The 16,585-nt window shown below is 36.5% G+C and overlaps 1 protein-coding gene across 1 annotated transcript in view; it reads right to left on the minus strand.

Annotated features, from left to right (window-relative positions):
• Positions 1 to 2,214: 2,214 nt before the first annotated feature.
• The window catches only part of DCAF13 (DDB1 and CUL4 associated factor 13), a 35,042-nt gene continuing 20,671 nt past the window's right edge, over positions 2,215 to 16,585 (minus strand). The window contains 5 exon segments of the mRNA XM_036741429.1: positions 2,215 to 2,459; positions 6,120 to 6,232; positions 7,123 to 7,286; positions 7,807 to 7,942; positions 13,074 to 13,238. Of these exon segments, the coding sequence (XP_036597324.1) occupies positions 6,145 to 6,232; positions 7,123 to 7,286; positions 7,807 to 7,942; positions 13,074 to 13,238 (553 nt within the window). The 3' untranslated portion in view covers positions 2,215 to 2,459; positions 6,120 to 6,144.

Consider the following 16,585-nt stretch of genomic DNA (forward strand, 5'->3'; position numbering starts at 1 on the left):
TTCCTGTTGTCATTATTCTACCCATCAAAACAAGGATGAATCTGTCTACCTTCATTTGTACGTTGAGCGATGAATTTATTTTACTGTAATGTGCGAAGTTTTAGTTGGTTTGTGGCCTCAACCAGAATCTGCATTTTAAGCCTTTTTATCTCTAATTGTACAAATGAGTTTATCCAATTAGAAAATTTCAGAAATCAGTAAGCATGTAAATTGAGGGTGGGGGAAAGGACACTGAAATTACACTATTCCAGACCGATTCTAAGGTAACCCAGGTGAGCCTTATTTAGTACTTTAGGGATGACTTGGAGGCATCAAAATAATCTCTCCATCCCCAGAAAGGATCTTGTTCCCAGGAGAAGGATTAGAAAAGTCAGGTTTCGGCTAACCTAAGTTTATTCCAGATCACTTCTGGGGAGAGGGGTCTCTTGTCCCATGTTATGGGTTTCCTCTAGGTTTTGGAACCCTCTAACCCACACCAAATGTTGACATCATACTCTTGCTTACTTCCCTGAATAGAGGTGGGCCCAGTAAATAAGCCTCGTCCTTCTCTGTCTAAAGACAGGTGTCATATTTTACATTTTCTAGAACATCTGACTTTATTTTAAATAATAAATCCCTTTATTCACATTCTACCACACACAGAATGCGAACATGAAGAGATTACTTCTTGTATTATTTCTAGCTCTGCTAACAGTTTTGAACAAAATGAGTCCATGTCATATTTTCTTTATTAAAGATGTTATGTTGTATGGCTACAGATTCATATTAATCCACACAACACATAAGGAATAATCTGAGATCATTTTATGTTTCCTTATCTTCAGCTTCCATTTATTTGAATGATCTCTAGACTTGATTTTGACATCAAGGGACCTCAATTATCTCAAGTGATATTGGGAAATTCTCAAAAAAATTTTAAATTAGTTTTTAAAAATGAATGACGTTCAGCATCTTCAGGAGCAATGGCTTCCTAAAAATTGCACAAATGATAAGGTGCCTAAACTCTGAAAGATTAGTACTCACTATTCTATTACATTACAGACCAGTTGTGATGTGTCAGGGAGAATTCTCAAACTGACAAAAACCACAGGCTTAGTCCTTGGGGGGTGACTTGGAGGCATCAAAATAATCTCTGATTGATGTCTTCTAAAAGAACAGATAAAAACCTTATCAATCATGTTTATAAAATACCACTTCTATGTAAAACATTTGACAGTACTAAGTGCTTATGTCTCATGAACTGAAATGTAATTTTCAATTAGTGCTCAAGACAAAACAGACTATTAATAGCCTTATGAAGATTTCTGATGATCTTGGCTATCCATTTTCTCCTTTAACTGTCTCCTTAAATGGTTAAATTTCATTATAACAAAAATTGTCTAATTCCTATCACTAACACACGTACCTCAACCTCAAAAAATGTAGCAGGGACACCCCAAAGATGGCATTACATAAGGGAAAATACAAGGTGTCATTTATCCTGTTCAAAAAATAAAAGTGAATAAGGATCAAAACAGACCAGAGGTTGGATGGCGTTACACTTCACGGTTTCATTATTTAACAGAATGCTGTTCTGAACAGCATCCTGGATTCTTCTTCCCTCTCAGGAATACTAGAAGCCTCTAAACAATATTCCATTCACTTAAACATCTGGTTTACATCATCATAGTCCCAGTTTTGTCCTGACAACTTGGCTTGTTAGGTGTTTTTTCTGCACTGAATTTCAACAGGTTGTGCTCAGTGAAGTTTTTATTTTAACATGTAAAGTGGTGCTCTCAATTCTAAATTAGGAAATTGCTCATGTCCTTAATTAATGAGTCAGGTTCTGTTGTGCACAATGCACTGTGAGACATCACTATGGAAACCACAGGTTGTTGCAAGTGGTGATGCCAATGACTCAGTAGGTGACATTTTCTTGCAAATCAATAATAAACCAGTGCCTTAACATGATGCTGGTCAAGAACTATGCTAATGATTGTTTTATCTTTTAGGTAGTACATAAAACGAATATTAGCTAGCCATTTTTCAGTATTAATATTTATTGAGTTTTGCAGGATTGTATGTACTATCTATGGACTTATGAAAGAATGTACAAAGTTTTATCAAAAAGACATGTTCTGTCTTCAAATAACTTTTAAGTTAAGATGACTCTGGGAACACATACCAAAAAAAAAATATATATATATATATATATATATATATATATATAAAATATATATATATATATATGTAAAAGAAGTTTACAGAGGTGCTTTTCCAAATCTAAGAATGAGATGGCTTGATATAATAGGAAAGGCAGTAGACTGGGATTCTGAAGAACTGGGTTCTGGTCTTGGTTCTGTTACTTTATGACCCGGGCAGGTCACTTCACACCTCTCAACATCCCCATGTATAATATGAGGACACTGAGGGCGATGATTGTTAAAAAGTCTCTTTCAGCTCCAAGATTATGCGATTCTCTAAAATAAAGGAGAAAAAAACCCAATGTCAATGCTAATTTTATAAAACTTCTTTGAATTAGTCACAAATGGACAAGTAGCATAGGATAGAAGGATTTCGATTATTTCAACCATTTCAGCAAAACTGGTTATGTCCTGAAATCTATCTTGCTAGTCCTATCCTTGCCAATTCCATTCCCATATCTCCAGATACCTATTAAAAAATGATAGTGGAATTATCTTTCAATCTCTGGCTCAAAATCTTTAGAATAGTATCCATCATTCTCCCACCATAGCTAGTTCCTCTTCTCAGTGGCACTACCTATGTGCCCAATAAACCAAGATGTAAATCTTTGAGTCAATTTTTATAGACACAAGTTTTATTAATTCTTCTCCATTCCTATTGTACCCAACTAATTCAGGCCTTCATGGATTCACACTTAGCTTACTCTAAAAGCCCATCTTACTGACCTGCCCAGCTCATTCCCTCCTTCTTATCCTTCTGTTGCCAAACACAGCTTTCATCTGGTATTCCATTGTTCAAATCTGACCAGTGGTCTTCCATTTCCTACTATTATTAAACTTAGAATCCTGGCTTTCAGGGTCTTCAATGTTCTCCAATAGATATTTTCATGGCCATAAAACTCTGTAATAGCAATTTAGATTTGAATATCTTTCCCACCCATTAAAGGGCCATGTGACCTGCTTACATCACAGGAAGCGGTGGGAGGAGCTTCCTGACAGAGTGAGAGAGAGAGAGAAAGGGGGAGAGAGGGAGAGGGAGGGAAGGAGGGAGGGAGGGAGAGGGAGAGAGAGAGAGAGAGAGAGAGAGAGAGAGAGAGAGGGAAAGGGAGGGAGGGTGGGGGATGGTAATGGCTGCTAATGGCCATCACGATTGTTAGAGCTGGAGACTGACTTAGCTGTACTGTGAGTTTTTTGGGAAGACCCCAGCAGCAGGGGGTCAGAGAGGTTATGGGATGGCAAGGCTCCATGTTGTGATATTATGTATCGAATGCTTTGCTGCTCTGATAGATTGGGTAGATGGCTTGTGGGATCTGGTTCTCTGGCGTCTGAATAAATGGTTTACCTCTCCTACTTTCTATATGGAGAATCTCATATACTCTGCGATACAGAACCACATGGGCATTTTGACAATTATCATCTATATTGTTATTACTGCCTTACTGATACAACTTGAAAGCAAGGTTCAGAGAAAAAAAATATGCCACTGGGCTTACTGGTTAGGTATAAAACTAAAGAATGTGAGTATAATAAAATGTCATTTCAAAGGCTCTGCTCCAACAAGGTATCTCACATGCAACTGTTAAGGTCCTAAAAAAAAATTCAGTGACAGATGTGACATCAGAAATACCTTTGTTCTACAATCCTCTGATCATTAGTATCATGTAAGGCATAAGAAAAAGAGACTATGCTGTCCTGGACATTGAAACAGAGGATGTTCAGAGCACTACAAATGGAAGAGGTTCCTAAACTTATTTGGCCTACCGCTCACTTTTCAAAAAAAAAAAAAAAATTTACTCAGTGCTCCCCTGGAAATCTACTTTCTTTAACTCTTTTTTTGTTGTTTTTTAAAATTTGCATCATTAAAAAAAATACCACCTCACTGGATTGTTCCAGCCCACCCCAGGGGGTGGAGACCTATGTCAGGTGAGGCTCTCCAGACACTCCAGTTTGCAGACATTATGCTGAATATGTCAAGCTCTGGAACATTTCTCAGCTCACTAAATGAGACTGCTTATTGCTCAAAAGAGTTTGGCCTAACACAGAAGAATCAAGTATATGAAGAATACCTATTTTCCAAACTTGTACAATAGGATGGACAGTCTACTGAACTGCTCCATTATATTTCTGGAGAGACAGTGTAGGAAAGGAGGGGTAAGGGAATAAGCATTTACAGAATGCCTACTATATGCCAGGCACTGTGCTAAGTGTTTTACAAATATTATCTGATCCTCACACAAAAACTCAATGAGGTAAGTGCTGTTATTATCCCCACTGTACAACTGAGGAAACTGAGGCAAAAAGCAGTTAATTAACTTGCTCAGGGTTACCAAGCCAGTATGTACTGAGACTAAATTTGATTTCAGGTCTTAATAACTTCAGTGCTTTATCCACTGTGCCACCTGTTTGCCTCAAAAGGATTCAAAGAGTGTTCAGATTTGAGGAGGAAAAAGAGGAAGGACTGAAATGCTTTGGGAAATATGCCTAGTATTTTCAGGAAGAAGCCCTGGGTTGTTGAAACAAAACCCCCTTTTCTTAACACCAATACTCTTCTGTTGATACTATGGCTGCAAAAAACTGCAGGCTGAAACATATTACCAATGGCAAACAACATGTAAGACAGTAGTGTAAAATCTTAAAAAAAAAAAGAGGTAACTAGCAAAGGGGACACCTGTCATACAGCAAAAATGAGGTGTAACAGACAGCCAGTCTACACATTAAATAGATTTCAAGTTAACAGCTAAGAGATCTAAGATCTAGCAAAAGGTCTCCAGCATATTGGGTAGACTTCCTACGGAGGACAAATGAAAAGGAATGGAAAAGAATTCAACAGGATGAGGAGCAGGTAAGTTGTAGTCCACAACGTGGAAGAGAGTACTCCTATCACTGAGAGCACATATTCGCTAAAATATTTAAGCATTACTCAATGTTGGCCTTCAGTTCTAGTCTGGCCAATAATAAGTAGTAGTGATAGCAACAACAAGAGCAATCATATAGCACTTTAAAATATCTCATTTTATACTCACAAACCTGGGAGGCAGATGTCACTATTACTCCTACAACTGAGGCAGATAGAGGTTAAGTGACTTGCCCAGGGTCACATAGTGTCTGAGGCTGGATCTGAACTCAGGCCTTGCTGAATTCAGGTCCCCCTCACATCCTACGTTCATTTCTTCCTCAGTGCTTCTTAATATGCTATGGCTCTCTTCTTGAATACTCTCTTTTCCTTTCCACCTGTCTAAAATGTTCCCCATTGTCCAAGGTCCTAAAATATGGAACTTAAAATTATAAAAAATTTCAATGGAACTGATGGAAAAAAAAGGACTTAACGACATCAATGAGTATAAGTTAACCGAAACTGATCAAGCATTTAAATGCTAACTTTGACGTATCAATTAAAAATACTATTAGGTTAATAATATTGAAGACTGCAAAAAGGCAAATGCCTATATCAAGTGTTATAAACGAGTATTTAAAAACATTCTAAAACTTACAAACTAGTGTTATAAGCACTAGTCTCATGAAAAGAATCATCATTAATTATCAAACCAAAATGAAAAAATAGCATAAGTTTGGTTTAAACCACACTCAAAAGAAGACATATACACTATGTAAAATATATAGATTAATACAAGACTAGGAGAAAAGTAACAATTTTTCATATTTTCTATCTCTGAGAACAAAGTTCCCTTGCAAACACTGTACTCCTTTAGTTATTCAAAGACAAAGACTGGGATGAAATACTGGTTACACAGCAAGCTGTTTTTAGAGGAACTTTTAGGGCTACTCAAAAAAAAACATACACCAAATTAAGGCGATTAAAAAACCATTTCTAAGGGAAGCCCTCTTACATGTAATTAAGGTTTTTCTGCTTTTAAGCAGAGCCTGTAACATTATTTTTAGAACCTATCACACTACACATAACAAATAATTACATACCAAAAATCAGCAGACCTCTCAAATGTTATTTCACAACAGCCACTATGTGCTTCTTTTTCTCAGGCACAAATGGTATAGATCCAGGTTTGCTATGTTTGATACGATTCATTTCCCTAGGAAAAAAGAAAATATACAAAATGTACATGAGATTATAAGAAAATTAATCTAACCCATATATAATTTTAAGAAACATTCTTTCACTGGAAAGTCACCCTGACTAAAAAAAAAAATCACAAACCAGAACAGAACAAAGTAGTCAACATTTTAATATACTACTCTGCTAAACATTAGGACTTATTATTTGTAAATAGAAATGCCCCAATCTGAAGATGTTATATACTTTAAAATCTCTACCCCCAAGTCCCCATAGCAACACAATCTATTAATGTGATTCTTTTAGGTATCTCAGTCTAAAAAGATAGCATGCCATGTGAACCTTGTACTTTTAGCAACTGAAAGAATTACAAACAACTTTTTCCAGGAAAAAGGCCTGCTCTGATCAGGTGATCCAAAACTGGGATGAACACAGCTGTACTTCAGCTTATCTCAAACACCACAAAGATATAGAAAAAGAGCTGCATCTTTAGGTTGAAAGATTTCCTCTCTCTTAATTGTAAAAATCCTTTGTACATTCTTACTAAGAAAAATGCCTCAAATCCAATTAGATTACAAAGGATTTATTATTTTCCATTTGTAGAGGTTAGAAGTTTGAATAACATGAGCAGAAGCAACAGATTCTTTGTGAAATAATTCACTCTGAATTTCTTCACCAACTTCTAACTCAGGCATGCATTCTTAGGAACTGTGAATTTTTTCATAACTCTGAGTTTAGAATGACTGGACTTTTCCTTTCTTTCCAAACCAAATGAAGCACTAATGTGTAACAGGACATAAACTGACCACCTGAAAGACAATTGTGGCAGTATGTGCCACTTCCTACTCTTGTTTTGTTTTATTTAATAAGGGAGGGGAAAGGATGCCAGCAGTACGTTGTCTAACATACTTCCTCTGACGAGCTTCTTTCATGATGCGCTGCTCCTTAATTTGGCTATAGATGGTCTTAGGTAAATGACGATGTCGGGCTATTCGACTTATCTTTGGATGGTATTTGAACTTCTCCTTCAACTTCTGGTTATAATTGAAGGCTGCCTTCTCTCGTGAGGTAAGCTTTAAAAAAATCATGAAGACAAGAGCAGTTAAAGTTGTTAGGTTTATTTTATGATACTGATAGCCAAGACTCGTCTTTTACTAAAAAAAAAAAACAAACAGAAACAAAAACAAAAAACCCAAAAAATTCTTTATAAATTACATCTCAAATCAACAGTACAACTGTCTTTGTGCTCCTGAAGGAGATCTGCTATAAACTGTATTTCTTGAAACCGAAATCATTCCTCCATTAATTCACATGAATTTCAGAAAAATGCTCCTAAAAAAATTGGGAGCCCAATATAATTTAAAACAGGCAAAAATGCTTAACATTGCAGTTAGATTTTTAAAATTAGGTATCAAACATTAATAGATCACTCAATAAGTTAAGTATCATGCTAAAAATACAATATTCTATAAGCTAATTACCTTAAGAGACTAAATTGATCTTAATGTTTCTTTGGTCAAAAATAATAAACATTTAGTAAAACAGAAGCCAAATCAGCAATAGGAAAATTGGAAAATGAATGGGGTCTCTTACCACACCCAATTTTTCAGAAGCATTCGCTTTCCAGAGACGAATATTCATTTCATCAGATCCACACAAAATGTATTTGTTGTCAGATGTCCATTTCACAGAGATAACATGCTGCATTCTCTTGGTGTGATATACTTCTCTATTAAAAAAAAAATTCATCAAAACCTTTAGAACTCTATGGATCTTTAAAACACTACTTTTCAAGTATCAGAGAGTTTCTTTAAATCTTTAAGGAATATAAGTTATCCAAGGTCACAGTACCCTAAATCTCATACATGAGCTCACAGAATAAGTCATAAGGTGGAACAAGTAAGAGCACATAGTTGGAGAATTTAGAACAGAAAAAAAGAATTATACTTATTACGAACAAAATATTATCAATCCTTTTTTTTGTTACATTAAAAAAATTAATGGGAATGCAATGGGTGGTCTCAGGTAGTTTCCTGAATTCAGTAATGTTTCCTAATTTGTGTTATGAAATATTTGATTCTATCAAATTGGCTTAAAATTGAAGTGTGTTGTTGATTTACATGTGTGGAAAAAAGGTGAGAGTCACAAAAGCACCTAGTAGAGACTGAGGTAAGATTTACTCAGTAAATGAAGTTAAATATCATACCTATTTGGAAATGTTGTGAAACACATGACTTTGAAAAGCTCACAGAAAATACTATATTGGGAAGTGTCATAAACAGCATTAAGAGGAAAATTAAAACAAATCCAAAAGAATTAGAAAAGGGCAACTCTAAAGGGAGGAGGTAAAAGGGAAGGAAGAGAGAAGAAATCTAAAGAGAAAATGATCTAAGACTAAAAGTACAAAATGGAAAGAGAATAAATAAGAATTAATCCATGTGAAAGGAAAACAAGGGTATTGAAGATTCATGTCCAAACTAAAATAAACTTCGTTCTAAGTCCTCCCAAACATAACCACAAACTTGTTACTTTATAGCCTCAAAAAAACAGAGAGGCAGGAAGGAAGAGTGGAAAAAAGTACTTGACACCAGGAAAGATCTGGGTTCAAACTTCAAGTCTGGTGCTGACACTGGGCAAGTCATTTTGATGGGATGCTAATGGTGGACCCCTAAAAGGCCCTGAACTTTCCCAAATTTCAGGAACCCAGATCTCTGGTGTTCCACTGAAGCATCCACTCATCTCAGTCAATAATCCTTTTAACTGTCCTTTCCTTGTGGCCTTCACTGTCTGCACCTGGCCTACCCCAGGTTACTTGCCACTACTCCGTAATTCCATCCAGATTTTCCTACAGTCTTTCTGTATAACATATCAATCTTGCCGACTAAATTGTGCAGATTCTTAAACCTGGCCCACTTGTGATGGTGTCACAAATAAGCTCGCTACTTGGACTGGAAGGCTTGAGTGGTCAAATTCTTTCAAGGCAGACCCTTGCCCTTGTGTTTTGGGGTCCCAAGCACCCCTATACTACAACAATATCATTTCTGAGCCTCAGTTCCCTCATCTGTGAAATGGGAACAGCTTTATCTTTTGAAGCTCAAATGAAATAAATATGTATTTGTAACCCAAAAGTAAATTATTTGTCAGCTCCAATGAAATCAGTTCCAGGTTTCTGAGTATAAAAAACTTACATATAAAAAATCCAAGGAAATTCCCATTATCACAAAGAGAAAGACTAGAAGTGCCCTAAGAAGACCACCTGGATACAAATAGCTACTGAATTCCAAGACAAGCTGTCCCTTTCTTGTTCTTCAGCTTCTTCAAGGTTCATCCCCATCCAAGAAAGGCACTAAGGCACTTTACCACAATAGCAATAAGACATAAGGTTTAAATGGCAGGAAATTAAGCCAGTCTCTAAAAATAATATAAATTACTTGTATATAATGGTGCTGCTAGTCCAGATTTCCTTGATTTAGTGAGCTCCAGAGGAGGAAATTCCCTCTCCCAAGGCAGGTCAACAGCTGGTCTATAATTTACATACTTGGAGACTGTCTGGGGCACTAAGAGAGCAAATGACTTGCTCAGGGTCACAAAGTCCCTAAGTGCCAAGAGGAAGGACTTGAACACTGCTCTGTACTGTCAAATACAACTTTCTGATTAGTAAGTACACCAACTTAAACTACTCTTTTATGATACATAATTTCAAAATTCTTAATCCACATGTTTCTTATGCTTGAACATCTACTAATTCAACAAACTACGTACTATGGGAAAGGCACAAGATTGAAAGTATTGTAAAGTTCATAAAAGTATTAGAATGCATCCTCATAAAGGGGATTTAAAAATTAAATAATCTTAACAGGTTTTCGATATCCAGTCAAAACAAAGTTAATTGCCTTTGTGAAAAATGAGATTCAGAGCTTTCCCCAGCCTCCTTTTTCCAAAGTCCTCACTTGAAGTTCAGTTTTTCTTCAGAAGGTCATTACTGATAATTAGACTCCCCTTATCCTGGTCAGTCCCCACCCAAGCTCACTAGTAATTTAATCTAAGGTAGGGAAGCCCATTGTATTCTACTCAAACTTGGGTGGAGACAGATTCTTTTTGTCTAGATAGCCCAAGGCTGGGAGTGGTCTGGTATGGCTGAAAGTGATCTGGTATAGATATATTTCCTCGGTCCAGAGGAAATGGGGTGACATCAGCTCCTGTTGAAAAGATATAAATCGTGTACCCTAACTCCCAAATGAGCCGAGTTCCAGACTGGCTCTGGTAGGGAGTCCAGTTCTAGACTGGCTCCCATGCATGCTTATTGCCAGCTTTGAGAGAACTAAACATGGATACAACCTAAATCCAGTTTGTCTTTCTTACACCAAATTATGCAGGTTGAAACCTGGTAAGAATTTATTGAGCTAGTTGTTTGCTTAGTAAAACTGAATGAAATCCAAATAGAACACTGTTTTGAAGTACTGAGTCTATGTAGCATTTAAAAGCATTTATTTACTCACGGTTTATCTCAAAAATCTAGTTCCTCTAATAAAGATTTCATGTTTTCCAAAGAAAAGCTTATTTACTAATTTGGTTATTTTTCAAAAGCTATTACCACAGGATATAATAGATTTCTGGGGGTTGAAAGAGACTTGTGAGATCCAGAGGTATGAAATCCATGGCCTTTTAGCATGCCTGTTTTTGATATGTTTTTAAGGACAGCACATACTACTTTGATTAGCAAAATGGTTCAGATGTCCCTGGGATATTATATAAGAAAAGTTAGTTTAAAAAATTGCTTTTTCCATGAACAGTTGTTCAAACAACTTTCCCCTACGCAATTCTAAATGGGATTTTAAAAACATCAAGGTTTTGGATTGACAACAAAAGCAACAGAAACAATCAAGATTGTTAAAGGGAATAAAACACAGAAGGAAGCAACTCTTTTTTGGTTTGCTTTTATATATGCATTATGGGGAAAATGTAATCACTTTTTTATGCAATATATATAATTTTCACCCTGTCCTATTAAAGTTCAAGGCGTTCTATGGTTCTTCATGACTCAGTTCAAACTTTCCCCCCCACATACATACATATGTGTCCATTTGCATACAGATGTACACACACACACACACACACACACACACACACACACCCCTCCCAGGTCCAGAAAAGTGATTTCTCCAAAGTCACTATCCATGAGTAATAGGATCATCTCAATAGGAAGCTATGGAAATAGGAAGCTTGGGTACAAGCAGATATATATAAGATGGACAAAGCTAATGAGGAAATATCCTTTACCACTGATGCCAATAAGAATTTAGACTATTTAAGATTATTGTTTATGAGGTCTTCAAAAGTATCAGGGTACAAAATAAAAAACTGGTCTAACATTGAAAAAATGATTTTAAAAGGAAAATTTCTCCTATATCAAACTGAAAAGCTTTTGAGAGCACAAACAGTGCTAGGATGAGGAGAGTTACTGATCGGGGGAAAAAATCTTCGTATCAAATGTCTCTGATGTCTGATATTCAAGATATTTAAGAAATTAATACAAATATTCAAGACTAAGAACCATTCCACAATGGATAATCAAAGGATTCTGTGAACAAAGATTTATAGGTAAGATAGCTGCCTGAATGGAAGATGACTACCTAGCTCCCCAACACCTACCCTAGAGAAAACTGAAGTTCACACCAGACTGAATAAAAACCAATGACAAATTGGAGTGACTTCTTTCATCACAGAACTGCATAAACAGCCAACCAACCCCCTAGCAATAGGAAAGGGAATCACTGGCAAAGTCAGCACTAGCCTGGAAAAGTCTCCCAGCATGACTAGAGAAGGGCCAAAGACATGTCTAGTCTGCAAAATTTTCTGTCTTGAAGCATCAAGAAGGGAAGGCATCTCCAAAATATCAGAGAGGAACAACAGTGATGTCCCAAGCACCCTGTCTTCAAACACCATTAACGGCTCTTAAAATTCAGTGCTCAAAGACCCAACTGCATAAAGAAAAAGGAAGTCAACATAGGACTCAGGTGGAGAACCAGCAGGTCAAAAAAGTACAACTGCTGAACCTGGCACAAAGTCCCACTTCAGGAATTTAAGCTGGAGAAGTGAGTAAACCAAAGAAGACACCAATCAGCACCTAAACTTAAAAGTCTCTAAAACTAGGGAAGAACAAGTTCCTGCCAAATAACCTCTTTAAGTCCTCTATAGCCCTAAAGGAGCTCTGAAAAATGTGTTCTCTTTAGGAAGTTTTTTTTAATCCCTCCTGGCAAAATCAAATGAAAAAAACATGAGAGGCACAAGATTTCAACTCTTTTGTTGATGTTAACCACTTCCATTTCCTCCAAATTTGGTCATTAGGCTGTCTCCTGTGCTTTTAGTACTAAATAAACAAAATATTTTATAAAAATTTTTTTTGAGAAAAAAGGATCATTTAGAGATCTGTTAATAGTGAGAGTAATTATAAAATACCTACCCACACATGTCAGAAGTAGCTTCTAAACTACAATGTTAAGAAAGAACTTATTTATCTAGGATCTTCATAATTAAATTGAATGAAAAGGCTTATTATGCAGTGATGCTTTAAAACCAATTTGGGGTTTAAAAAAAAACTCTGGATAGCAAACCAAACATTCATGCCACCAAATCATATATTCTATTTAATGAAGAGAGGAGTCTGGCAGAGATTCTTAGATCACCTTTGGAACTGGCGCATGCAACAGAAAAAAGAGATAATAGGACAGTATATTTACAGCTCAAAGTACATGAAATGATCACATGCTGAAAATGAGCTAAACATAACTACTAGAAATAAAAACATGATAAAGGTCCTCCTGACAGAAGAACAAGCATTTTCATTGACAGCCACTTACCTGCTATGAATTCTGTCTAGAGGGAAGATGCGAATGGATTTGTCAAAACTAGCAGACACAAATTCTTTCCCAGTAGGTGAGTAATCCACATCAAGGACTGCAGATACATGATCCACATGTACCTTCACAGGTTCGTCAAGAGAACGCATATCAAATGTATATAAGCTGTAAAAGATCCAAATAAACTTCATACAAGGTTTCCTATTCCTATTAAGTAATTTCTAAAAAGATCTACATACACTACCTCTTAAGTGTCATTATTTAACTACCTTTACTTATATTCTACATGTTGATATGATAATCTGTTAGGGTTTTTTTTTTTTTAACAGATGGGAGGGATAATAGGGAGAGAAAGGGGGGAAAAAGTATTGTTTTTCCAAAATTCATATTACTAGAAAATATTCGCCTACCAACGCTGGTAAAATATTATCTTCTTAGAATCTCTAAGGGTTGGAAGTAACTTCAGGGCCCCATCTAGTGCAACCCACACTGACCTTCTCTATCACCAACATAAATGGTCCTTCTTCCAATTTCTGCTCAAAAGCCTCTAGTAAAAAGGAACACACTCCAATTTAGGAGGGTTCTAATCACCAGTCTAATTTGTTTCTTTGGAACATCTACCCATTGCCTCTGGTTCTGTCTTCTGGGGCCAAGCTCAACTACTATAGTATCTCCTTTATAAGTCCTTCAAATACTTGAAGAGTGCTATCATGTCTATGACGGCTAAAGTCTTGTTTAAGTTCAACATCCAGTTCCCTCAGAGTCCTTTAGACTCTCTCTCTAGCTTATGGATGACCTTAAAACCTGTCACTCAGAACAGAGTGATAGTAGGACTATCCCTCCTCTCCATGTGACCTAGGATGGGAATAACTCTTGGTCTGATATATCACACTCAAATTTATAATGAGTTTGCAGTCCACTACAATCTCCAAACTTTTTCACTTAAAATATCTATCTGAGTCACTGAGACTTCACAACCACCAGTAGTACCAAACCCCTGGAGTCAGATACCTAAGTACGAATGAAACAATCCCTACTTGCAAGGAGTTCAAATTTCTAGGAGTCGGGGGAACTAGGGATCCAGAGATCCCAGAAGCTAGAAAAAGAAACGGCCTATGTTGCTGGGGCCTCAGAGCATACTTAATATGCTGGAGACAAACAAGATCATCAGTTGTTTTTTTTTTAACTGATTCTGATGCACAAAATATTTCCTTTCTTCTTTGATCTTTGAAAGACTACACCATGCTGCATCATCATCGTGCATCAATCTGCATTCAGATTCTGTAGATCTTTCTCTGGATGTGGATAGCATTTTCCATCATTAGTCTTTTGGAATTGTCTTAGATCCTTGCATTGCTCAGAAGAGCTAAGCCTACCAAAGTTGGTCACCAAACAATGTTGCTGTTACTGTGTACACTGTTCTCCTGGTTCTGTTCACTTCACTCAGCATCAGTTATGTAAGTCTTTGCAGGTTTTTCTAAAGTCTGCCTGCTCATCATTTCTTATAGCACAACAGTATTCCATTACTTTCATATACCACAACTTGTTCAGCCATTCCTCCATTGATGGGCACTCCCTCCTTTTCTAATTCTTTGCCACCACAGAAAGAGCTGCTATAAATATTTTTGTATACGTGGGTCCTTTTCCCTTTTATGATCCCTTTGGGATACAGACCTAATAATGGTACTGCTAGACCAAAGGGTACACACAGTTTTATAGCCCTTTGACCACAGCTCCAAATTGCTCTCCAAAATGTTTGGATCAGTTCACAACTGCACCAACAATGCATTAGTATTCCAATTTTCCCACATCTCCAACATTTGTCATTTTCCAGTTTTATCATATTAGCCAATCTGATAGGTGTGAGGTGGCACCTCAAAATTGTTTTAATATGCATTTCTCTAATCATTAGTGATTTAGAGCATTTTTTCCCATATAGTTTTAATTTCTTCATCTGAAAACTGTTCTTATCCCACAAAGTGATTGACAAAGACAAAAGTCTGACTATGTCATCCCCCAACTCAATAAATTCTAATGGTTCCCTATTACCTCTAGGATAAAAGATAATCTTGTTTGGCATTTAAAGCCCTCCACAATCTGGCCCCTCCCTACCCTTCCAAGTCTCCTCATGCTTTATTCTCTTCTACATACTCTACAAACCAGAGACTGGGCTTTTTTGTTGTTTCTGTTTTTTTATGTATGACACTCTAACTCTAAATTATGTACTTTTCACTGGCTGGCCTCCATACCTGAAATACTCTCTCTTCTCACCTCTACCCTCTGGCTTCCTTAGAGATTCAGATCAAATCACTCCTCCTTCTAAAGGCCTTTCCCTTTCCCAGTTCCAGTCCCTAGCGGGAAGGGAGTTCCACTCCCAGTGCCCTTCCTCAAATATTATCTTCCATTTACACCCTGTATCTCTTGCATGTACAGAGTTACTTACATGGTGCTTCCTCCAAGCACCTTGAGGACTGTTTTTTTTTACCTTCTTTGCAATCCCAGTGATTAGTACAGTGCCTGGCACATAGAAATCACTAATAAATGCTTACTGAATGATTCAAGTGTTACCCTCCAGACAAGGAAAATAAATGTGGTGCTTTGAAAAACAAAGATTATTGCCAAAGGAACAGATCAGTAACACTCCATGGTAAGGTTTAAGAAATCTGGCCAGCAATTAATTCTTTTACTGCCTTTGATGAGATCAATGGTGCTTAATTTTAAGCATCAATTGAGGCTACAATTGCTTAACAAATTTGGTTTCATACTGTTGAGTTAGCCTTACTCATTCTGAAATTGTTCAGTTTAACCATAACTCAGAAGATATTCAAAACATTCTGACAAACTTGTAGTATTTAGCTAGTTAGAACCTTGACTAAGTGTCTCTGATGCTTCAGGAGAACACATATTTTATTTCCATCTTTCTACATTTGGTTAAAACAACTAGGGTCTATATTTACAAAGTATGTCAAATTAAAAGACGCAAAATTTTTAGGATTGCAAATGTCCAACGGACAGAACAAAGTGCTGAAAAGGACATCCAATCTAGTATGTAGGTTTCACTCATTCATGAGAATGTGTTAAGACATTGCAGGATGAAACTATAAGTAAGACGTGGTCCACACACAGAAGGAACTTGTAATCCAGGAGGACCTTAGACAAGCCATTTATCCTTTCCTCATCTATAAATAGGGAGGACAATATTTCCTTTATCTACTTTATAAAGTGTTCTTTAAGAGAAAAGGAATTATACGTGGAAAGTACTTGGAGAATATAAACAAATATAGATAATATTGCCATTATTTATAACCCAACATATGGCACTTACAATTCAATAAACACATTATTTAGAACTATTAAAGCAGATATGGTTCCATAAAAATTGTATATGCAAAGCTAATTTTCTTTGTACTTTTACAATTTTCTATCTTCTGACCAAATTTCCACCAGCCCTTCCACACTTAACTATCTTGAGAAGTCTCTTTTCAACACAACTTAATTGTAAATGCCACAGT

The sequence above is a fragment of the Trichosurus vulpecula genome, chromosome 1, assembly GCF_011100635.1.
Source record: "Trichosurus vulpecula isolate mTriVul1 chromosome 1, mTriVul1.pri, whole genome shotgun sequence".
Taxonomy (NCBI): Eukaryota; Metazoa; Chordata; class Mammalia; order Diprotodontia; family Phalangeridae; genus Trichosurus; species Trichosurus vulpecula.